Source organism: Podarcis erhardii (assembly GCF_964252035.2).
Source record: "Podarcis erhardii genome assembly, chromosome: 15".
Taxonomy (NCBI): domain Eukaryota; kingdom Metazoa; phylum Chordata; class Lepidosauria; order Squamata; family Lacertidae; genus Podarcis; species Podarcis erhardii.
The window spans coordinates 22,237,476-22,262,399 of record NC_138505.1 but is presented as its reverse complement, the minus strand read 5'-3'; the positions used below and the strand labels follow the sequence as shown (position 1 = coordinate 22,262,399).

The 24,924-nt window shown below is 45.2% G+C and overlaps 1 protein-coding gene across 5 annotated transcripts in view; it reads left to right on the top strand.

The window, feature by feature from the left end:
* Nucleotides 1-24,924, top strand: part of TAOK3 (TAO kinase 3) — a 121,830-nt gene that overhangs the window by 61,289 nt on the left and 35,617 nt on the right. For 3 of the 5 annotated variants that reach the window (XM_081841778.1, XM_081841779.1, XM_081841781.1), the window contains 2 exons: nucleotides 5,865-6,071; nucleotides 18,377-18,511. In XM_081841778.1, coding sequence (XP_081697904.1) covers nucleotides 5,865-6,071; nucleotides 18,377-18,511 — 342 coding nt within the window. Of the gene's footprint in view, nucleotides 1-2,563; nucleotides 4,488-5,864; nucleotides 6,072-18,376; nucleotides 18,512-24,924 lie in introns of those variants that run through there. The other 2 variants (XM_081841782.1, XM_081841780.1) reach the window with 2 other exon arrangements.

The following is a 24,924-nucleotide window of genomic DNA, read 5'->3' as shown; positions in this document are numbered from 1 at the left end:
TTTGAGGTGTTATGTAAAGGACAGAGAAAATGATTGGGTGGATAAGTTACCTCTAGCAGAATTTGCCTACAACAACGCGGAGAACGTGTCCACAGGGATGAGTCCCTTCCTGGCAAATTATGGGTGTCACCCCCGGGCATTCCCAGGAGAGGGAGGGGAGAGGTGGAGCGTGCCGGCGGCGGAATATTTTTTTGAAGAGATGGAGGCGATCCACCGTCAGCTTCAACTTAACTTAGAGAAAGCCAAGGAAGAATATAAGAAGCAAGCAGACAGAAATAGGAGGGAAGGTGAAACTATAAGGGTGGGGGACCGGGTGTGGTTGTCCACCCAAGGGCTACCGTTCAAGGGCGGGAGTAAGAAATTGAGGCCCAAAAGATTGGGACCCTTTGAGGTCATACAGCAGGTCAACCCAGTGGCATTCAAACTCAGGCTGCCCAGTCACATGAAATTACACCCAGTATTTCACAGGTCATTACTGTCGCCGTACCGAGAGGGACGCGAGTGGGGGGAGCGTGAGAGAGAGGCCACCCAAACGCCCGTGATAGAAGAGAGAGAGCGCGACATGAACGTGGCAGGAATCATTGATTCCAGGTGGAAGGGGAATCAGGTGGAATATCTGGTAGAATGGGAGGGGGAAGCAGAGTCGGAAAACACTTGGGTACCAGCAGAGGTAGTCAATGACGAGGTTTTAATAGAAACATTTCATCAGCGTTTCCCAAGAAAACCGCAACCCGTGGCTCGATTTAGAAGGGAACACTTTGGGACCACCGATGAGGAAGGAGAGTTTGAAGGGTTCCCAGAGTCAGGGGTGGGTGAAGAAGCCGACTCCGACGAAGAAGAGGAAGACGGGGAGAGAGACGGTACGCCGTGGCTGGAAGTGTTAGAATCCTCGGACGACGAGGAGAGTTCCTTCCGGGGCTTTCCGCCCTCACCGCCAGTGGGAGAGGAGGCGGGAGGGGGTGAAGGGGGCCCTGGGGGGGAGGTGGATGTCAGGGAACTGCCATCGGAGAGACAGGTGGTGGACAGGCTACAGGAGAATAGGAGAGAATCTGCAGTAGAAGAGGGAACCAGCAGGGGGAGTGCAGGAGTCACAGCGGAGGGGAGGCTCTGGGATGCTTCCAGTGAGAGTAGTGGAGAGGTAACGGGACCCCCGTTGGGAACGCCCACCCTTCGCCGGAAACTGTCACGCAGAGAGTCTCGAAAGCGCATGTCTGTCAAAGAGCTTTTATGTTGGCGTAAATTCCGTAGACGCCCACTGTCAGATTCTACCAGCGACTGACGGAGTCATGTTTTGGGGGCTCCGTTAGTGCATCGGTTTGGATGACCAGCCAAACCCCAGAGGGATCAAGCTTTTACGCACAAGCAGCTCTCTATCCCATCACAATAGCTTTGTGTGTGTTTGTGAGTTAAGTTACTTTCGTGGCCTTAATTTGAAAAGGCAGAAGTTTAAAAGTTGGATATGCAGTAGTAGGAGCATTTTAACTTGGCCCAGCAAGGAATTAAACACCTTCTAAAACAAAAGTTTTAGGGATTTGATAAGGCTCTTGGGAAGCCTATACTAGGGAAGTTCAACCTTAGGCCATTTAATTATCAAGATAGCGGTTCTGAGTATAGAAGTAAATTTTGCCATACAGCATTTAATGGCCAGGCTCTGTTTATAAAGTTTATAAAGTCAGCACCAAAGCAAGCAAGCAAGCCACGGCCTAACATTTATATATATTTTTTAATTTTGGAGCATTTCTAAACTGCTTACCATTTTAAAATCTTCTAGGCTGTGTACAACATAAAAACAAAATGCATTAAAACAAAAATGCAGCCTAAAATCAATAAAACAGTATAAAAACACCAGAGCAAGTAAAAAGAGATTCAGGGGAATTTGTGCACAGAAATTGGGACCCAAATCTTATGGGTCAGGGAAGGCTTGAGCAAAACAATAAGCCTTTACAAGATGTCTGAAGCAACTGATGGCGGCTGCTTTGCATATGACAGAGGAAAGAGCACTGCATAGTAGAGGAAAGGCAGCAGAATATGCCTGTTTTCAGGCCACCACCCTGTGATTCCTGTAGGGTGTGATTCCATCAGTAGAATTTCTCCGAAGATCTGAGAGATCTTACAGGTCTATATATACTGGGGTAGACGGTCTCTCAGGTAACTGAAACCTAAATGCGCTGAGGCATACAAAACCTAGAGAGATGTGGTGCCAATGTGGAAAACATATAAAAAAACCATTGTTTCCCATTACAGGTGAAACTGTTAGCAAACTTATTATTGTGCTGTGATTAAGTTAGGCAGGGTTACCACTTTCCATTTATATGCTTGCTGCCAAAACTACACTTGTAGGCCTGTTTGCGGGGCAGGGGGTTGGACCAAGACTGTCATAGTAACCACTATATATATTTTTTTCTAGTTCTCAGCCCAACATATAGGTGCTTTGCTTGTGAGCAGGCACCTTCTCTGTCCCCACCTCTCCCTCCCCCCCCAAAAGATCCTGAAACGTAGAACTGCAACACTGAAAGGCACTTGGTGGACCAACCAACTTTGCACCATCACCAGTAGGTGCTTGGCCAGTCTTTTCTTGAAAACATTAAAGGAAACAAACTCTATAGTCTTTTATGAAGAATATGGATGGAGACGGTGGGTCAGTCAGTCAGTCTTAATGCTTGCTCATAATACTAGGTCACTCATTGATGATGAGCAGTAGTAGCAGGAACTTGTGAATCACTTCCACCCCCCCCACCCCCCGAAAGCTCCCAATTCCATGGTCTCCTATACAGCCAGACGCAACCCATGCCTCGAGAGTTTCATGTTGTCACTGAAATCTGGCTACAATCAGAGCATTTCTATCCAGATCATTAATCTACTGGGAGAGGACACTTTCCCCCATCTCCTATAGCACTGGAGATGTCATTTGTTTGCATTGCATCAGGAGGATTATGATGAGGCGAAGGGTAAAGCCTCCTTACTACATTGTAGTCCTGATCCTGATCGAGCCTTCCGTGGCTGCTGTTTTAGCAAAGAGAAAAATAAGCATGCAGTTGCTTAATTACATGTTTTAATGTAACATGTGGTTTGGTCCTCAGGAAAAGGCCAGTGAAGGTGTTCAGGTCAAGCGTTCAAACTCAAGAGTGGCCTACAAAATAAATGGAAACACTGATGCCCAAGTCCTCAATTCATGTCAGCAGTAGGGAACTTCAGGCATGGGGACTGAACGTAGCCCTCAAGACAGCTCTGGCTGCCTCTTGTCACTCCCCAGTTTATACCTCGCTCTCTCCACAGCCTCAACCACTTTTGCCTGGCTGGTATAGTATGTGCCTCTGAACTGTGACCCTGCCTATTGCTTACCAGGATGGAGGGGAGTGGTCTATGGGCAGAATCCTCTGGCTTCTGCTCTTGTATGGCCGGAGCATCACCTATGGTTGAAAGAAAAGACTCTTGGCCTTTTCTCTGACAAAAGGATGCCAGTGAGCAACTGCACCCCTCAGGCTGAAAAGGGCTTCCTCCCCTCCTCAGATTTATATTGCACATGGCAGGGATGTAGAGAGGGCTGAAGTGGTGGAAGGCAGATTGCAGAGAAACAATAAACCGTTTTCTTAGTACGAGTCGCCCTCACCCAAGACATACCTTTGGAATGGTCCAAACAATATTGATCTTCAGCCCTCCAAACAATATCTGTGTGCTGCATGTGAAATTGAGCGTTACTGGGCATGTCAAGGCACCCCCATGCAGTGAGTGCACGTGTGACTGTTTCAGCTGTACAAGTCCAATTTTTTTCCTAAGGCTGCATAACGACTTAAAACTGTTGACGCTCTTCAGATAATGTATTTGTGAGTTAACGTTTTTCCCAGGGCTCTGTAAATATTGGAGGAAATGCTCCCATCTGTGACCACTGCTTCCTCCCCACCCTGTGGCACATGATGTGCATAATCTTAAAGGGTGTTTTTTTTAGAAGGGGGGTTGAACTTTCTGAAATTTGCAGGAAGGGAACTTCTGCAAAATATGTTGAGAAAATGACAATTATGTGCTTAGCAGGAAATGGAAAGCTAAGGTTGCCTGTGTGCATTTTCTTTAAAATATACTTTCCTTTAGACCTGTAACTTTTTTTGTACTTGTATGCACTGTTTTCTCTGTTACAGGCTTGCACATGCCAACTCTTTAAGAAACACACACCCAGGTTTCATGTAGGGCTGCACTAAGTATTCACCAGTTCCAGTACTAGTACTAAAACCAGCAGTTTCTGCAGAGTAGATTCCTCACTTGCAAGAAAACGAGATTGCGTGAACATTCACCTTCTTTCTCTGTACCCTCTTGCTTTCCCCCCAATTTTGTTGAGTTCTGTTTCCCCTTGCGGGTATTCACCCACCCCTGGATTAAATACAGGTATATATCACAGTGCTACTACATGTGATGATGAAGGTGATGGATTTTAGTAAATAAAACCTGCAGGTTTGGTTCCCTGATGGTGCCATTGGAGGCAATTGAAAATGAAGGTAAGCTAGGACAATTTCTGAAAATATGCAACTGTTTGGTAAAGAGTGCTTAAACTAATGCAAAGTGAGATTTTTGGCACTACAAGAATCTTAAATTTACAAATGAAATCAATACACTAGCTCACTAATCGTCATATGTCAAGTAAGGTAGGTACTTTTAGGGTCAGAGTTGTAGTTTTTCTTTTGTTTTTTCTCCCAGAAAAATGGGGGGAACCAAGGTGGTGAATGCAGAGAAAGATTCCTGCCAGCATCCTCTTTTCTGCTTTAGACCCTGCATCCCAGATCTCTGAAACCAATAAAGGTTAGGCCTCACCATTGGGATTTTTCAAATAGTAGACAAGTACAAGAAAGAAAAACTGGAGCACTGTTCATTTAAAGCCCATAGCAAATTGCTATGATACTGCAGTTTGAAATATGAAGAGTTATGTCCTCACTGCCAGTTCTTGGCTTTGTTGGTCTGTACTCAATACTGTGACCTGTTTGTTATTTGATGCTGTTTGAGCATATCTTAAATGCAAACATTTGTATTTAACAAAAGAGGGGCGTCCTACCAAGTTGTTCCTAATTGGTAGCAAAGATTGTTAGGTCCAGTGTTTTCCATCTCATCTCATCTCACACCATTCCAATCCTTACCTTTCCCCTTCCTCCATTTTATTAGTGTTTTAAAAAACAATAACAATAACTTGCATGCCTACATATTCACTATGTAGAACTCTTTCCAACTTCCAATTTTGCATGCTATTGCCCTCTGCAATCTCTTAGGAAAAGGATTTCCCCACCATCACCTTTTCTTTTAGGTCTTGCCCGTGCTTGTATGCACAAATTTAACCATGTGTATCAGAGGTGCACATTTGTGTACATGCTTTTACAGACTTGATCAGACCTCCCCACCATGCACAGTGTTGAAAGAACAAACTAGGAAGGCCATCTCTGCTTTTAGACTCCACTGTGTAGAACCCACAGGGATGACAAGGCAGCATTCTTGGGGCACAACAAGGCCACAGTGCATTAAGAAATAAAAGCCTGAGGTTTTCAGTTCAGGTGTGGCAGTGACACAGCTTTGCTTTGGGGTAACTGCACTGTGCGGTGGCGTAGCCACAAGACTTTTTAAAAAGAGCAAGAATGACAAAAAGATTCAGTGGGCGGGAAAGATTTTCTGGAAAGCATGTATTAGGAAGGGTACGTCCTCAGTGCAAACTGCCTCAATGCCACCATCGCATCTGATGAGAGAGAAAAATTACTAATGAAATATGAAAACGATACTTCCTGCACACTTGCCACTGCAGAAGTGTGTGTTGGAGTCTTGCCTCCTGTGGTGCATATACTTCTCTCTCTCTCTCTCTCTTTTTTTTAACCCTCCTGCCCCTTGTCTTATAGGAGAGTGAGCATGGGACAAACCTGAATAGGAAGATGGACAGTCTGGGCAGCAACCACTCTATCCCCAGCATGTCTGTGAGCACAGGCAGTCAGAACAGCAGTGTCAACAGCATACAGGAGGTCATGGATGAGAGCAGCTCTGAGCTGGTCATGATGCATGACGACGAGAGCACCATTAATTCCACTTCCTCTGTTGTGCACAAGAAGGTATGTTCGCTGGTGCTCTCTCTCCCCAGTCTCAGGCAATCTCTGCTTTATTGCTCTTGCTGCTTCAGGTCTGTGAAGGTACTATAAGTTAACTCAAACAGCTCAAACAGCTGAAGGGAGGAGGTTCTGTGCCCTTTGCAGGATTTAGGGCTGCTCCCAGTGTTTTCTGAAATGCATTTTTTGAAAGTGCATGTATCATAGTGCCCAGAAAATGAATGGAGGCTCGCATTTTTTTGGCAGTGTTTGGAAAGTGAAACACGAGTACCTTTAAAAAAAGTTAAGATGGCAGTGAGGAGAAACCTCTGAGACAAAGAATTGACTTGTCCTTTTAAGAAAATTCTGTTTAATCTCTTCCCCTGCTTTTGCACCTCAGCACTGCATGTATACCTTTGTCCTTGCCTGTAACTCCTCCACCACCACCACCACCTTGTGTTCTGAACATCTGTCTTCCCCCAAGTGGTTGTCATGTTGGTTGAAATGGTCACATCCACCAAACTAATTTGATAACTTCAATAACTTCCACCCAAATCCAGACCCGCGCTTGGATTTCCCCCTCAACAGGTTAACAGTGAACTGGGTCACTCCCAGAAGGTATGTTCTTGGAGGGCTCAAATATGCATGCTTTCTTCTCCTGTTTTCCTACATTACTATACACATTGTCACCTGGTCTCACTTGGCTAGCGGAAACGATACATTCAGGAGCCTGTGACCCCAGGCAAAAAGAAGGCGTTAGCATTGAGGCTTCCATTGGAATAGTATTTTTAGACTCGCTCAGCAGCAATTACAACTGCACAATGGTGAAATGAAGACGGTGTCCCTCTCTTCCTCTTTGAAAGAGTTTGAAAATTGTCTGTTGTCAGGTGATGCACCTATAAATCCTGGCACGGTAGCCATGCAGCCCACCTTTGGGCCCAAGAGGATAAGAAGACAAAGGGAAAGGCACTGCATGCAGGAACAGAAGGACAGAAGACCTTAAGTGTACACTGAAGATAACTTATTGCCCATTTGCAGATATTGCAGCCCTACCTTAGAGGCACCTTTGATTCAGTACTTCCAAAGAGAAACCAAAAGTCTTACACATAATATTTTGAGATGGTTTAGAAGATGCTTCTGTTTCTGTTTGAAAGTACAAAAATGGTGTCTCCCTTGTGGAAGAGTTTTAATACTTCAGTACACATACATTGAGCAATACATTGTCTTCTGTGCACCCTTAAGGAGGAAAGGAAGAGCAGCACACAAGAACCTGCAGCACCACAAAACTTAAGTGCATTACAATAATGGTCCTAATCCAGAAGTGCATTACAATAATGGTCCTAATCCAGAAACAGTCAGAGATACCATAACCCATTGATTTAAATGGGAGTTGAGCATCTTTAATTGGCTCTGCTTGTTCATTTGCCTGCTGAAAGTTTGCAAAGTAGAACAGAATACAAGCATTTAATGAAACTTGAATTAATAACGTTAACACATTTTTTAAGAAGGGAGACAGGAAAGAAAATTATACCTGAGGGACAGTCAGCCATCTAAAGAAGGAAGATTAGTAATGTGCGAATTCAGTTGTCTTCATATAGACTAGGGATGTGCCTGTTCCAGTCATGGGGAAAGCTCTTGATAAATATGCTCACCAAAGACTTTTGAGTAACCTTAGCAGTCATGGAATAAGAAGAGAGATCCTTTTCATGGAGCATTAGATCTTTAGGAAACCAAAAGCAGAGAGTAGGGAAAAATTGATAGTTCTCCCAGATCTACATTGGGACCTGTGCTATTTCACTTGCTCATAATTGATCTGGAGATAGGCTGAGCAGCAAGATAGCCAAGTCCACTAATGATAACCAAAATTGTCCAGCACAATTAAAATAAATTGTGAGGAGCTCTGAAACAATTTTTCCATATTGGGTGAATGGGCACTAAAATGGCAAATGCATTTCATTGTAAAGTGAAACATATTAGGACAGAAAAACCCCACCCCAAACTCACATATACAAGGATGTAATCCAAACCAGAGCAAGACCTTGGACTCACAATGACCCAGTGTGCACCAGTTGTGAAAAAGGCGAATTCCATTCTAGGGGTCATTAGGAAAGGGATTGAAAATAAATCTGCCAGTATTTTATTTCCATTGCACAAATCTGTGTTGTGACCACGCTTGGAATATTGTCCATAGTTCCGGTCACCTCAGCTCAAAAAAGATATTGTAGAGCTGCAGAAGGTTCAGAAAAGGGCAACTCAGATGATCAAGCGGCAGGGCCAGTTCCCCTCTGAGGAAAGGTTGCAACATTTGGTAATACATAGTTCAGAGAAAATGGGAGTAAAGGGGGGAGCAACAAGATGTGTAAGATTACAAATGATGTGGAGAAAATGGATAGAGAGAAGTTTCTCTTTCTTTCTAATAATTCTACAACCTGAGGCCTTCCAGTGAATATTGTACTCACGGAGTATTTCCTCATCACACACTTGAAGCAGGCTTAAGATGGGAAGAGAGGAATATGCCTTGGTATTCAGGTAGAGAAATGCACATATGCCTCATTCAGAGGACTTTTCAAAACTAGGATACTACCCCCACGAACAGCTACAAGTGTGACACGTGCATTGGCTCAGGACATACTTATTACTGGAGAAATCTGAAACTGAGGCAGGTGTACCCCTCTTCCATGAAGTGGGAAATGTAAAGGTGAGGTTCTTCCTGGTTGTGATCTGTCCACATCACCCAAGAAACTTAAATTTGAGACAAATGGAGTCTAAGATTGCCCTGGCTATTAAACAGCAAGGGAGACATTTCTACATCAAAATGCCAGTTTGGGCTTACCTCCATTCTCCAATCCCTTTCCCTTACATTGAATTTGCCCTTTTCACTGCTATAACACACTGAGCTGACATTTCTGGTGGGCTTTCTGCTCTGTCTCAAGATCTCTTTGGTGCCAGACCAATTTAGACTTAATCAGAGGTGCTTTGTTCTTGATTATATATGTGTATATATGTGTGTACATAAAACCACGCAGCATCAGTAATGAATGGTGCAGTATAAATTGGTACTTACCCCCTTTCAAAACACACACACACACACAGAGAGAGAGAGAGAGAGAGAGGTAAGACACACACAGCCCAGCTAGCTTGCTGTGTGCTGATTTTAAATGGAAAATGTTGAGGGTTTTATAGAAGTACACATCACATCTGAAATAGGTTTGGTACCTAGCTTAATTGTTTGGGACTTGATGGCAAACTCGGTTCCTTTTAAGCTTAGGCTGAGACAAGGTTGGATGCAAGCAAGGTTAGAGCAAGGCAAGGTAGAATAAATGATAGAGCACCTGTTTTGTATACACAAGGCCAGGTTAACATCTTGGCATCCTGAGACACGTCAGGGAAAGACCACTGCTCCTAAACTGGAGAGCCACTACCAGTCAGTAGGCTACGCTGAGCTAGATGGGCCAGGATTCTGACTAGATATGATGCAGCTCCCTTTGTTTCAAATGTAAAGGTATGGCGGTAGAAAGGTGAAGGAAAGAAGTGTGGCCACAAAACAGGTGCAGAAACAGTAGCTCCCCTTGATCAGACCAAGGGTGGAGCAGGGCAGAGACTGACCCTGGAGCTTTTTAAAAGTTTGCACCACCTGAGCAGCTAACTGGGAAATACTGGAATATAAAATGGTTGGGGAACAGGCCTCTCCTCCCTCTTTCCACAAAGCCTCCTAACTTCTTAGGCATCAGTTTTAGCTATATACCTTAAGGGGCAGATGACGGCTTGAACTTTGCTCTCCCTCATAGCAATTGGAGATTCGGAATCAAGATGCTCTCTGTCAGTGCTTTGGCATCCAAGGGGCCTGTGCTGTTTTCCTGAAGCTCGCATGAGCAGCATCAAGGAATAGTTGCCAAAGCTAGTTGAACCCACTGCCTGAGATCCCAGTTACTCATCCCCCTAGGCCTCAGAATTGCTCCATGGAAGAGAGTCAAGTAGATATAAAGACAACCATTCTGAGAAGAAGCCTAGAGGGATATAGGACTTAGGGTGGTTTCATAAATATTCCTATCAGAAGGCTGTGAGAGAGAGAATGTATTCATGATTTTGTTTCTTTGTGAAATCCAGGCTGAACAGAGGTCACAATCTTTGGGTGCTTCTGGTGAGGTCTTGTAATATTTACTCCCTTCACTTTGCCCCCCCCCCTCAATCGTGCATGAGCCTGGGGGAAAGAAGTACACACCCTTCAGTCCTTAAGGGTGCTTATTTATTCAGGGAAAAATATCCCATTCTTGAACATGCAACTTTCCTAGTTCAGTTTAGAGATGACGGCTCAGTATCGTACAATGACATTTGTCTATTAAGAGCGGAAGTGGTACAAAAGAACGTAGGTATTGTAGAATTGCATATTAAAGAAAAGCACCAGTAAGACTGAATTCATGTTCATATTCCCAAATAAACTTTAAGATACTAGAAAATAAGGTAAAGGAATGACCATGTGGGAAAGGTAGGAAATTACAAGTTTCTAGGAACAATCATTACAAATATCTAGAAACAATCATGAAATGCAGCCAAGTAACCAAAGAATATATTAATTATCAGAGCCAATGCGTGCCTAAATAAGACAATGTCATCAAGGAACACTCAAGCAAATTGGAAATGCCAGCTTTATTATTGTACAACTGTTCGACCAGTCTTTCAGTACAAATGTGAATTCTGGACACTCTGGTTTTAAAGGCTATTTTGAAAGTGCTAAGGAAAACATTTTAATGAAGCAAAAGAGCCATCTGGAGAAAACATAATGAAGAGTTTGTGGATTTCACATGCAAGGTAAGACCATAAGGAAGCGAAATGGCAGAACACGATGGGGACCTGTGAGAAGAAGGTACTTTTCATCATGGAAGTTGAATAGGGTGGCACAAGACTCCAGAGTCTCTGACACCAGCAATGCGGAAAGCAACAAACTGACCTGGAATGAGTGGGTACAAATTCCGTGAGCTGGAATGAGTTTGTGCCAAGGTGAGAGGAGATGTACGGTTGGTAATCGGGTACCTTCGAGGTTTGTGAGCCCAGAAGAGAAACCACTCCCAATACGTATCAGTCCTTTCAATCCATGTGCTTATGGCATAGGGGTTGCCTTTCAAATGGTGTCAGCAATTTCCTTCTTCCTGAGGCTTTCCAAGCTTCTGAATGGTGTTATTTCGTTATAAAGAAATCAGTAGAGTGGCCAGAGCATGGACACCCAACTTGCACAACGAGTGCAAACTTATTCCATATAGGAAGTTATTTCAAAGCCAGATTCAGCTACAACACCACAAATTAGTTTATATAAGAAACAGAAGATATCATCCATGTATTTAAAGGTTTGTTGTATCAGAAAAGGTGCCGTGCAGTCCCAACCCTGAAGTAGTATACTCTTTCCAGTGAAAAAACCAAACAGATGAAGGTATTTTAGAGCCTCATACCTTTGACTAGTAGTCTACAAAAGATAGTTACAACTCTGGTTTTGGTGCCGGTTTTGGACCCTGTCCCAAAAAGTGTGTCATGTCACTACAAGCTCTCATTTTCATTCACTTGTGACTGGAGAAATAACATTACACTGCAATGATATTAATGTGAGAGACCTCAAACTGGAGATAACACGTTAGCGCACCACCCACCGAGCCTCTTGTTCAGCAACTTGTGGATGTGTTGAGGAACAGGTATTTGAGGCAGTCCTTTGAGGCAGGTATTTGAGGCAGTCCCCCTGGAGAGAGGGGGTGTTTTTGAGGAGAACTACAACATGTGGGGTAAAGGGTTAAACTGCCCCTCCCCATGTGCATCAGTCCTAATTCTAGTTGCCCCCATTCACAGCTACCATTTAACACCCTCTCCCTTTAAAAAAAACACCAACACGCACACTTACAGATATACGAAATGTAGTTATGAATGTTGCGTATTGTCCAGTTTGGTCTTATGTCTGATTAAAAATGGAAGATTACTTTTTTAAAAAAGTCTCACTTGGAGCCTTTCAGCTAGCTTAGAGTGAAAATAACCGGTTAGAGAAGCAAGAAGAAAGGGATCTAAATGTGGGCTTGATAAATAATTAAGTTGTCATAGGTTATTGGTTATTAGCATTTGGGTCAGGTTAGGGGGAAGCAACTTGTAACTCTCAAGTTGCAAGGGGTTTGGGTGGTGCAAGAGAGGAAGCTGAATTACTGGATCCATTTGAAAAACCAAATACTATGAGCTAACAAAAGTCTAGTAAATGAGCTACTTGCATGCTCACGAATAAAGTGTTCAAAGTTGTTTGTTTAATTTATTTCTATCCCACGCTTCCCAAAGGAGCCCAGGGCAATGAATTATGTGTAACCCGATAGAACTGTTTGTGGAGGTGGTGGGCTGTGTTTGTGAACAGTATCATTCATGGAGGGTATCGGTCTATGCCCTGGACTCCTTTGGGAGGAAAGGGGGGATATAAATTAAATAAATAATAGGTCCCTGTCCTGGATGACCCAGACTTCTTTCTGAGGCAGAAGGCTCTTCTGTGGGCGCAGGTCTGTAGAAGTCTTGAGTGGGGAATCCTGCAGCATGCAACAACACCAAAACGAGAGTATGAGGCAGAACAGGGGACAAGTTCTGTGATGGGTTCAGACTTGCTGAACAAGAAGCCATGATCAGCAACTGCATCTTTTCTAGCACCTGAAGTCCCATGTAAGCTTGTGCTCAAGGGCTCGGTTAGTGGCCACCTTGTGGTGTAGGTTTGCTAAACTCAAAGGCAGACCTCTGCCTCCTTATATCACTGCTACTTTTCAGCTAGGGGATGGGACTTGAGCAATAAGTGACTTGCTTGACTCCTTGGGTGCTTGGTTAAGCAAGCTGATGCTGAAGCAAAGATTCCATTGCCTAGGCCCTCTTACTGAGAGCTCTCCCAGGTTCTCCAGAACATGGCTATTTTCTCCTTTTGGGAACTTGTTTCCTACAGTGACCTGTTGCCTGTTAACCTGCTGACCATTGCTAGATGCCATTGCCATTCCAGACCCATTCTTGTCTTGCTCAGCTCCTAATGGGTTCTGAACCCAACAGCTTCAAGACAATTAGTGAGCACAGACCATGGAACTGGAAACAGCTTTTGTTAGCCATGGTTAGAATTCGTTGGTAAGATAGAATTATGTTTATACGAACAGGAGGATTGTTAGGGAAGGGAGGTGTTAGTACATTTGATTTGCATACAGAAAGTACCCTGTTCAACCTCTGCCATCTCCAGTAGGGTTGGGAGAGACTCCTGTCTGAAATCCTGGGGAGGTGCAGCCAGTCAGAGTCGATAATACTTAGCTGTCTGTCTCAGCATAAGGCAGTTACCTGTGTCCCCTCCTGCCCACACATAGATATTGATGGTTAAAAATTACCTGCCCTAATCCAAAGTTCTAGGAGGCTCCCAGACACTTGTAGGGTTCTGCAGAAGGATAGGGATACTCAATGAGATACTATATGCTTGCATTTTGAAGCAGCCCTTACATTTTGAACCTTGCATCAAGGATTGGGGCTAAAGTCTCTGAACAAAAAATCAATGTAGGCAGGGAGGATCTTTTTGATGATAGGCTTGTTATGGGCTTCCAATCTCTTACATGGTGATTTTAATGCTGTTAGAGGTGCTTATACTTCGTATGTTTAAATATAGGTTCATGGGATAGACATTTATTTACTTATTTTCCCCACTGGGATCATAATTTTTCCCCTTGAAGTTAAATATTTAATCTTGATACTTGATTAGAAGCTAGTTTTATTTAAGTTAATGTAACCATTAAAAAAAGGTAAAGGACCCCTGACAGTTAAGTCCAGTCGCAGACGACTCTGGGGTTGCGGCGCTCATCTCGCTCATCTCGCTTTACAGGCTGAGGGAGCCACTTCTGGTGCAACGGAACACCAAAACCAGAGCAGCTCACGGAAACGCCGTTTCCCTTCCCGACAGAGCGGTACCTATTTATCTACTTGCGCTGTTTGGCGTGCTTTCAAACTGCTAGGCTGGCAGGAGCTGGGACCGAGCAACGGGACCTCACCCTGTTGTGGGGATTCGAACCGCTGACCTTCTGATCGGCAAGCCCAAGAGGCTCAGTGGTTTAGACCACAGCTCCACCCGCATCCCTAATGCAACCATTAGCCTCCTCCAATAAAATGCAGACTTGGCCTCTCAAACTCTGGCCAAATACTGTTTTCCTCTATCCTTAACAAATTGGGGTGTGGGTGGTTTTTTATTATTTTATTTTTGCTCTGTGGTGGAGCACACACATCATATGCAAAGGGTCCTTGGTTCAAACCCTGATATCTCCAGTTAGGGCAAGAAGAAGAGCCTTTGCCAGTCATTGTAGACAATGCTGTGTTAGATGGGCCAGTGGTCTATGTTTCAATATAGAGTAGCTTAAAAGGTAAAGGTAAAGGTACCCCTGCCCATACGGGCCAGTTGTGTCCAACTCTAGGGTTGTGCACCCATCTCACTTAAGAGGCCAGGGGCCAGCGCTGTCCGGAGACACTTCCGGGTCATGTGGCCAGCGTGACGAAGCTGCTCTGGCGAGCCAGCACCAGTGAAGCACATGGAAACGCCGTTTACCTTCCCGCTATAAAGCGGTACCTATTTATCTACTTGCACTTAGGGGTGCTTTCGAACTGCTAGGTGGGCAGGAGCTGGGACCGAAAGACGGGAGCTCAACCCGCCGCGGGGATTCGAACTGCTGACCATACGATCGGCAAGCCCTAGGCACTGAGGTTTTACCCACAGCGCCACCCGTGTCCCTTTATAGAGTAGCTTACTGTGGTCCTAAAAATAAATCCCACATGCATAAAACTTACCTGCCAGTGGTGAAGATGCAGAATAAGGCCAACTTCAATCAAGTAGCCTTTATAGGCCCCGTCCATCATACCAGTGGATGAAGTTTGCACATCCACGTAAGAGTAATCTTTTGCATGATAATGGATGTGAAGTTGGAGTCCCTGCTCAGCCTCCAAATACAGTTGATGAGATTTTCCAAGTTCCTTTGAATTTTAATATGCACCTTAATTATTATTATTTTTAAACCAAAATTTCCTTGTTTGGAAAACAGCCCTGTTTAGTTCAGATCATAGTTCCTCAAAAAAGTTGCTGCTTATACATTCGAGTTACATGCCAGATGCATCTTACCCTATTTGTATTAACAGCTATAGTCTGAAAGATGCACTTCATCACTTGTCAGTCAAGGAGAATCTTGGTCAGTTTTTCCTAGGATAAACGTTGCATCCTTCCTGCAAGCATAGACTCTTCCGCACTAGAAAACCATAAAGTGACAATGTTGGACACATCGTGAGTCAATTCCTTTTCCTGGAAATGGGAATTCTTCCTCAAGCTTCCTTATTCAAAGAACTGGTTGCACTTGGATATGCTGAGAAGCCACCCGGATAGTATTCCAGCCAAGCTTGTGTAACTTGCTGTTAAGCAACCTCCACTGATGATGCTTCTGCACCACCTTAGGACTTCTCGATTAGTGATCCGCTATACTTACAGAGCTAAGAAAAAGGAGCAGAAAATGGAAGAGATGGTGCCCAGGTCCTCCTGGATGCAGCCTCTGGAAAAGGTTCTGCAAACAATAACCATAATAATAACCACACAGTGTTATTTTCATACCATAGAAACACACTGGCCTGTTGATTGGTTATGTTTGTAGTTCAGGCAGATAGGAAACAAAGGCTTTAAACCATTATCGGTGAGTTTCAAGGATGTGCTCACTCAACTTCTGAACATCTCTCCTGCATAGTCCAATGACGAGACCTTACTCCTTCTGTATTTATGTCCCGCAAGCATCCTTACAAAAAATCCATTTAGACTTATGTGGATGGACAGCGGACTTGCCCTTGTTCCATCTTGTTGGCTTTTTTGAGTGTTATGCAGAACTTAAATCTGATGAAAAGTCTCCTGGGAAATGGTAAGAGGTCCTGATGCTTGTTCATGTGCCCCATGTCAATTAGGAGGGACGGGGAAACAGGAGCAGACCCACATGCAACAAGTGCTCTGTCTGATACCATTTTGCTCCAGATTCACGGTTCGTTTGGAATTGAAACATGGTGGAACTGCCCATTTGGCACCTGGTAACTTCTGGGTGGTTTTGTTAGGACAGCCTTCTCCATCCTGGTGCCCTCAAGAAGTTGCTGGGCTCCCAGCTCTCATCAGCCCCTGCCAGCATTGCCAAAAGCAGGCAGTGGTGATAGAAGTTGCAGTCCAAAGCATCTGGCGAGCACCAGGTTGAGGCTGCAGGTTGATTCTCAAAGTCTGAAGCGTCCATTGCCCAGTGATTTGGTGGGGGTGTTCCAATTCTTATTGCTTTATATAGCATCAACACAATGTAATAAATGAAAATGGTCATTCTGAACATGTTTACGTTCAGGAGGATAATCGGAACCTGGAGTAACTTGAAAGAGTCACCAGATCCTGGTAACAAGTAGAGTGGGTTTTTCATGCCGGTCTTAATTAATCGCCTGTGGTTTGCTTGCTTGATCTTGAAGGGGACATACCCTAGCACGATCAGTCTCTGATCGCACCTAAAAATACAAGGATAGCCAGTTCTTTTGATGGAGCTCTCTGATCCCTAGGAAGCTGTGGGCAACCCATGCTGGTCAGCAAGGGTATGTGGCCAAGCTCCCTTGAAGTGCTGCGTGTGCATGTAGGGCAGGCAAAGTAATACCCCTAAAGTAGCATCCTGAGTCTTGCTTTTTAAAACAAATAGTCTTAGGACCTATGGGCTGCCTTAAACCTGGTCTCCAGTCGGTGCCATGGTTCTGTATTATTTGTTATGTCCATTAGAACCAATTCCTTGGTTTTACAGTCCCTTTGCACATAATAAGAATGAAAATCCAGTGGCTCTGACTTCTGAAAAAGCAGAAAGTTCATTTTCTACTTTTCTGGCTGCCAGTGGAAATGGGATGTCTGACTAGATGGGCTTGGTCTTATTTCTGTAGGGCCTTCCGGATGTTGCTGTACTCCAGCTTCTGTCAACTCTGGCCAGTGGTCAGAGATGATGGGAGTCAGAACCCGACAACATCTCGAGGGCCACAGGTTCGCCACCCTTGCTTTTGGGTTCTTAGTATGCCACACCCTGCTTCTTGGAGCTATTCTAGATGGCAGGATGAATGCACCCAGTCTTCTTCCTTACTGAAAAATGTTGGGGGAAAGAATTTGAGTTTCCCTAGCTTGGAAGCTGGCAGCTTAAAAGTAGCCTTTTCTTTATTCCAAATTACAATAACAGGCTTCTCTTTTTTGTGGTCTGTTTAAATCTGGGCATGTATAATAATTTATAAGTAGTAGATAATAATATATAGCCTGAAATGACACAGTGTGTAGGTCACTGATTTATTCCCATTATGCAGAAGAGTTACTGAGGCCGAGAGGTAACACAGCACTGAAGGCCATCCAGCATGTCCACAGATGATCTGAATTTCAAACTCCCATGTCCCAGATCCAAGACACAGACATTTGCCACTGGAAGAATGCAATTTCCCAAATGACATATGCAACCATTTTATTTTTTAAAAAAATATATGTGAGAGACAGTATGACACTTAAAACACGAATTCTGGCCATCGTGTCATTGTTTCCTGAAGCTCTGGGTCACAGGAGAGAAGAAAAAACTTAGCAAAGATCATTTGTATTAAACTGTGTTCTGTCTCTTTAAATGTAAAAAAAAAAATCCTTTCCAAGGCTATGGAGAGAAAATGCTAGAACCGTGCACGATCATGACTAGAAAGCAGGATCCCTGAGTGGTCACAGAGTCTTTCCAGCACAAGACACACACAGAGAGGCTGGTCTCCTCCATCCTGCATCTATTTAGACAGAAATGCTTCTTCTTCAGAGCAGATAGCAAGTCCAGAGGAAAATCCAGGCTGGAAAAGGGAATGTGGCAGATCCTTGCTTCTGTGTTCAAAGGGAGCAGCAGCAGCACCACCACCACCACCACCAGCAGCAGCAGCATCTTTGCTAGCCATGGAAACCATGTTTTTAAAGGGATTATTTGGGTGCAGTGTTTTAAGCAAGCCCTTCTGAGGACTCTGACTGCTCTGCAGCGCTTTGTGTTTTTGATTCTCTTTTTTGCACATATGTAATTCTGGAGGTTAAAAAAAAAAATCTGCCAGGGATTCAGAAGGCATCCCACTAGCGATCAGCTGACATTCCTAACTGAAGGCTGCAATGTGTTGCTTATTCATTTTGTACTGTGAGAGCTGCAGGGACTAGCAGAGAGCCAAACTATGCATTTCAAACAGCAGGGCTTGTGCAAAAAGAGGGGTGAAAGAGAGGCAGCCGGCGAAGAAAGAGCACAACTGGACTTTCTCCTTGTTTTCATCCATTTCTGCAGGATCATGTATTCATAAGGGATGAGGTGGGCCACGGGGAGCGCAGGCCTGAGCTGCGGCCTACCCACTCAGTCCAGAATCGGGCCCTCCACTACCGGAACCGAGAACGCTTTGCCACAATCAAATCAGCATCTTTGGTAAGCAGCCACCACACCCCTTGCCCCGCTATCCTTTTTTTTTCCTCCCCTCCTCGTTCTGATGTGACTGTGTCAGTCTGGGGAAGGGGTCAAGAATTCTCTCCCAACGCCCTCTTTCTCTCTCTCTCTCTCTATCTCTCTCTCTTTCTCTCTTTTTGTTGGCATAGCAACTAGATATTGAGAGAGAGAGAGAGTGGTAGTTTTTTTTTATTTATTTAAAGGAAAAAAATCTTTTGCAGAATATTTTGAAAATATCTCCTAGCAATTTGGGATTTATTTGCAGCAGGTTGAAATTTAAACGTGGCTTTTGTAAGGAAGAGGTGCTTTTCTTTCTTTTCTTTTTTCCCTCTGATTGGTTTGTTCCAAATTGCATCCATTTTTGTTGAGTATAATTTCTGTCTGTCTGGGAGGAGGAGGAAGAGGAGGAGGAGGGGTGGTGGTGGGGGGAACGACGGAGTGACTGGAGATATTGATGATTATAATTTTAATGAGTGCTGATGGTTTGACCAGTGGAAGGAACCACTGCCGCCTCTCATGGCGAATTGCTTAGCTGTTTGCATTCATTCATTCTCATTCATTCATTTTACAGCTAACTGCATTGTTCCCATTTGACACTATAAAGGACCGGGCAACTCCTATAAAATGACAGAGGGCTGGGTTTTTCCCCCCTCTTCCCTTCTTTCTTTTTTTACCGGAGGGTGCGAGAAAAAGCAGGCAAGAGGAGATGGTGGTGGTGGTTCAGCCAGCATTTGTACTATTGCAAATGTGATTGCTAGTGATGTCTTTGTAGTAGCGAAAGGGGTGTGTGCTTGTAGAGAGTGAGGTCTCTGCCTCCTCCCCCATCCTTTCCTTTTCTCTCTCTCTCACACACACACATACACACACATACACATACACACTCCCTCTCTCTCTCTAACACACACACAGAGCTGGAAATTGGCAGCAGTATCCCAAGAGTGGATGGAGGAGGGGTTGTGATGCTTCGCAAACCAGAAACGATCTCGTACATGTAAAATGATAGAAATATTTGGTATTTCGGCCAAATCAGTATTAGAGGTCACATGGGCAGAGAGATTTACAGGGTGCCCAGCATTTGGCCGTTGCATTTGCTGCCTGCCATTATGACATCATCCTGAGCCAGCCCAGAAATTACAATGGATAACCCTCCCCCCCCCCGCTTTTTTTTTTTTGTCTTGCCTCTTAGCTGAATGATTTTTCTCCTTTGCCATTTCCCTGAGTCCTCTCCATAGCACATCTGCCCCCCCCCATGCTCCCCCTCGCTCCAATCTTCAGGACACATCAAAAGAGCTTCTTGTTAGCCCTAGACAATGGTGGTTTGAGAACGAATTTGCAGTGGTAGAGGCTTCATATCTCCCCCACCCCTTGTGCTGAAGCAGTCGAGTTTGAATTATTGCTCGTGCTCACTGCTGGCGTGGATCTCGGGAGGGGTGGGTGTGTGCATGTGTGTGTGTGGTTCCCCCACCCCCAGTGTGGCAAGGGAAACTGCTCCCTCCGGAAATTACAGGTTGACCCGATTGTACGGGCATGGAAGGATGGTCTTCAGGGCGGCAACATGCCTCACGCCTCATCCAAGCGGAGGCCTTGGGTGTTCTCTCCTTTGGTAGCGAATCTTGTGGCATCTCATTATACCAGTACACCCCTTGCCTTGTAGAAATGGATACAGTCCTGTTGTAAGTTAGCGCAGTCATTCAGTTCCCTCATTCTCAAACTCTTGCTAAAATACTACTCAGTCCAAAGCGTGACTCTTGGGGGCGGAGGGAATTCTGACGCTAGCGATATATCAGCATCTCACGAATTTCACTTTTGCATATCCGTGTCTAAAATGTGGCGGGTGTCAAGACTGACAACCCCAAATGCAACAGCCCAAAAATCTCCCAAGATAACACCAGTGAAAGTTGGCAGTTGCCGAAATACGTTTTGCCAGCGTTCGCTCGTATAGGTCCTCAATGTGGGGGGACGCAGACCTATTTTGGAAATTCACAACACCCATTTGTTCACAAGTGAGTGTTGGCATTCGCCGAATCTTGCCCTCTCCCATTGTAGCTCATAAATGGTCAAGAACCACACTAATCATTAAGCAGTAGTTACAACCCCTGGGAGACCTGGAGGAGCATTACTATGACCCATGGTACCTGTCTGCCAAGAGGGGTAAGGGAATAGTATGATACACAGAACCAGCTACCACTCGTGTTTTCCCTCTGGCTCCTCCTGTGCCTGCCATTGGTGTATCCTGTTATCACCACTGGTAAACTTACAACTCCCCCCTCCCTTTTACTCCTTGAAAGTAAAGGCATGGCCAAGGAAAATGAAGTCTCACCAGTATTCTTTCCCCCTCATTCTTGCCACCAGTGGTGTTTTAAATGCATGCAAAAGTTGTACCTGCTACAAAATGTTCCAGCGTATTCTCACCATCTAACAGGAGTGCTCCTGTTCAGGATTGGCCATTTAATCTGCCATGCCCACATCCAGAACATTATAAGATGCAAGGGGATGAAACAAGCTGTTTTGTACACCACCACTCCAGGTTTTCCCTTCCCTTCCTCTCCACCCTGCTTTTGATGCTCAACAGTCCATGGTTCCTGGAGAACACTGAGTATTGTCAGTCCCAACTGGGGTGCTATTTGGGAAATGGGGGTTACCTGTTTTGTTTTTAGGGTTGCATCCAATATTAGCCTTACTCTGAGCAGACCCATTGAAGTTAATGGATATGACTAAGGCCCATTAATTTCTGTGCTTTGAGCAATACTAAGTTGGATACAACCCTCAGTGCTTTGGAGATACTTCTAGCTCCCCCCCACCAATACCCTACATGTTGGTACCACCCTCTCAGTTCTCAATAGCCACCTTTTGTCTCCCAGTCCTGTCAGCACTCATCGACTGAGCTTGCTGTTAAAGGTGAGGGGAGTATAAACTAGCCAGGAAAGCACAAATAAACCTGAGTTGGGAGAAACAAAGGAAAATGCAAGATCTCCACTTAAGAACAGAAGAAGAGCCTGCTGAATCAGGCCAGTGGCTCATCTAGTCCAACATCCTGTTCTCACAGTTGCCAAACAGATGCTGCTTCGGAAACCCACAAACAGGACCCAAGCACAAGAGCAGTTTCTCCTCCTGTGGTTTCCAGCAACTGGCATTCAGAAGCTTTGCTGCCTCATACCATGGAGGCAAAGCATAGTCATCATGGCTAGCAGCCCTTGGTAGCCTTCTTCTCCATGACTTTGCCCAATCCTCTCTTAAAGCCATTCAGGTTGGTGGCCATCACTGCCTCCAGTGGGAGCAAGTTCCATAGTTTTAACTATGTGCTGGTGAAAAATACTCTTCTTTCACCTGTCCTGGGTCTTCAACATTCAGCTTCATTCAAGGTCCACAAGTTCTAGTGTTATGAGACAAGGAGAAAAACTTTTCTCTGCCCACTTCCTCCGTGCCATGCATAGTTTTATAAACTTCCATCATGTCACCTCTTTCTTGCCTTTTATCTGAGCTAAAGAAAAGCCCTGCAAATTCCCCACTTTGAGAACCAATCACCCAGTCCAGTAGTCATCGCCTTCCCAACTACCAGGGACTGGCAGGATGCTGACGAGTGTGCACTAGGGGGAGTGGGACTGGAGTCTGACTCAGGAGAGGGGGGTGGTGGTCTGCGGGCACCCATACCAGCCAGGAGGCAAGAATCAGAGGCAGGAGGAGGAAGAGGCAAGCCAGGCAAGTGAAGTCCCGGGTGCTTTCCCTGCACCACAGTCTCCCAGAACCAGGAGATAATTGAAGCAGGAAGAGCAGAAGCAGCTTCCATGCAGGCAGAGTCTCTGGCTACATACACACAGCTCACAGGGCGAAGGTACATCAACTGGTGGAGGAGGAGTGGTCCCCAGTTGTTGCAACTGCTCCTTAAAGCACATTCCTGGGAAGAGCTACCCAGGTCTCCAGAGCTGTAGAAGCAAGTGTTATGTTTGACCATGAAGAGTTAACTCTCTGTGGTGTGCATTCCTTGGCTGGGACGTGCATTTGACACCAAGGTTTCCTATTGGAGGCTCCCTCCCTGAGATTGAGTCTTGGCAAATGCAATATAACATGCAAGCACTGTTTTTATCTACTGCACTATGTGGCTCCTCCTCCTCCGCGGAGCCCTCTTTTGTCTTGCATGCCCTGCACCAGATAGAGCAGGTGTGGGGAACCTTGGGCCCTACAGGTGTTGCTGAACTACAGCTCCCATCAGCCACAGCAAGCATGGCCAATGGCCAAGCATGATGGGAGTTGCAGTTCAGCAACTTCTGGAGCACCAAATGTGCCCCACACCTGAGACAGAGCTTTTGACCATTGACCAGACAGAGCTCTAACTAATTTCCATTTATAACCTGCCATATCCTAAAACCGTGGCGCAACTTGCAAATGTTTTAACACTGCCTGCTCTTTAGATTATGCCACCCCTTTCTTATCCTCCCTGCTGTTAGCTTTCTCATTCCTTTAACTTGGTGTGTATGTGTGTGTGTGTTTTAACGTAAAAAACATATTTGGAAATGGTGTCACAGACATGAAGAAATCCCCACCGTTTTGAATACAAACTGAGGTTTCCTGACTTGTCATTAGCTGGTAGAGAAATGGGGGTGGGGATCTAGTAGTAGTATATGAACATTTTGACATTTGTATTCATGTCACCAGTGCAAATGCATCTTAAATATAAAGACTGGCAAGCAGCAGCATGTCTTCAGTCTACAGCGCTGGATTCTATCCAGGTTACCTGCTTGGAGGCTAACTGCCCAATGATGACACACAGATACCCCTCAGAGCACACTGGCCAGGTAGAATCTGCTGTATACACACTGGGCAAAGGACCTGCCAGCTGCTTCTCTCCCCCTCCAGTTGCCTGAGAGGCCTCTCTGTGTCAGGACCATTCCCAATGAGAGGGTTGTCAGTTGGCCATGCAAGATACGAAGCTGCCCCTTCATGACATGATGAGGTTGTGTTGGGGCCTCAATGTCGCCCATGGGCAGCCAGTTCACCACCTCTTAATCTGACCCTCCAGAGCCAGATGAACCTCTGTCCACATACAAGACAGGCAGCCTATAACATATTAGCCATCCGTGCATCTCCTGGGGCAGTACTGGATGTGTAGCTTCACAGCTCCATGGAGAAGGTCTCATGCTTAGCTGTAGTCATGGTAGGGTAGGCCTTGACCTTTTAAGAATTCTATGGGCATTTTGATTTTTAACCGCATTTCAGGGATTTAGCAGAGGTTCCCTCCATGCCCAAGGTAGTGGGAAGACTACACAATGTTCATAAAAGGTACCATTAACCTTCAGGCTGCCTCAGCTGACCATGGCCAGTTCTTTCCTATTGAGCTGCCCCCCCTTGTAGCCATGTATTGGCTCACTGGGGGCTAGATTTGCGGCAGCATGGAACTTTGCTTAGCTGCAATTTATTCCTGTGCTCTTCATGGCTAAGTCAGACTGAGTACGTATTTGGGGAGTGGCCAGAATGTGAGAAGAGTCCAGACATAACACACACACACACACACACACACACACACACACACACGTATGTATGTGTACTTGATTGCCCAAGGCTGCTTCTGGGAAAATGTGGGTGGAAGGCCAATCTGGTGCATTCAATACCACCCAAGTTTAACCGGTGTGTCAAATTTCTGGAGCGGTGTCTCTAACTTCTGGGATTTCCCTTCTGTCTTATTTCCACGTGCATTATTAACTTGTGTCTTTCCTTAGCTGTATGTTTCTGTTCCGTCACTTGGGGGGGGGCGATGTCAAAAAAGGTGGCATGAAAAAAGCCCACATGTTTTGCTTTCATAAAGGGAGCATTGCACAAGCAGCAGGGAACAAGGACGCACTGCCTGACCCCACTTCTAGACATAGAATCATAGAATTGTAGGCTTGGAAGGGACTCCAAGGGTCATCATCTTGGTTTCCCTTCTTTGCACACGTCCCAGTTTGTCAATATCCTCCTTAAATTGTGGTGCCTGCATGTGTGTCTAGATGGCATACCTACCAGCCTAGATGGCTTTAAAAGAGGATTTGACGAATTCATGGAGGAGAGGGCTACTGGTGGCTACTAGACACAGTGGCTGTACAGTACTCTGTTTCCACAGTTAGAGGCAACACCAGTCGCTGGAAACCACATGTGGGCAAAGAGTGCTGTTGTGCTCAGGCCCTGCTTGTGGGCTTCCCATAGGGGGTAGACTCATAGAATTCTAGAATTGGAAGGGACCCCAGGGGTCATCTGGTCCAGCCTCCTGCAATGCAGGAATCTCAACTAAAGCATCCATGACAGATGGCCACCCAACCTCTGCTTAAGGGGCCATTGGCTTGATCCAGCAATCTCTTATGGTCTTGGTGTCATCAACTGTGCACACACCCACCCACCTGTGCATCAGTTAATACATAATTATC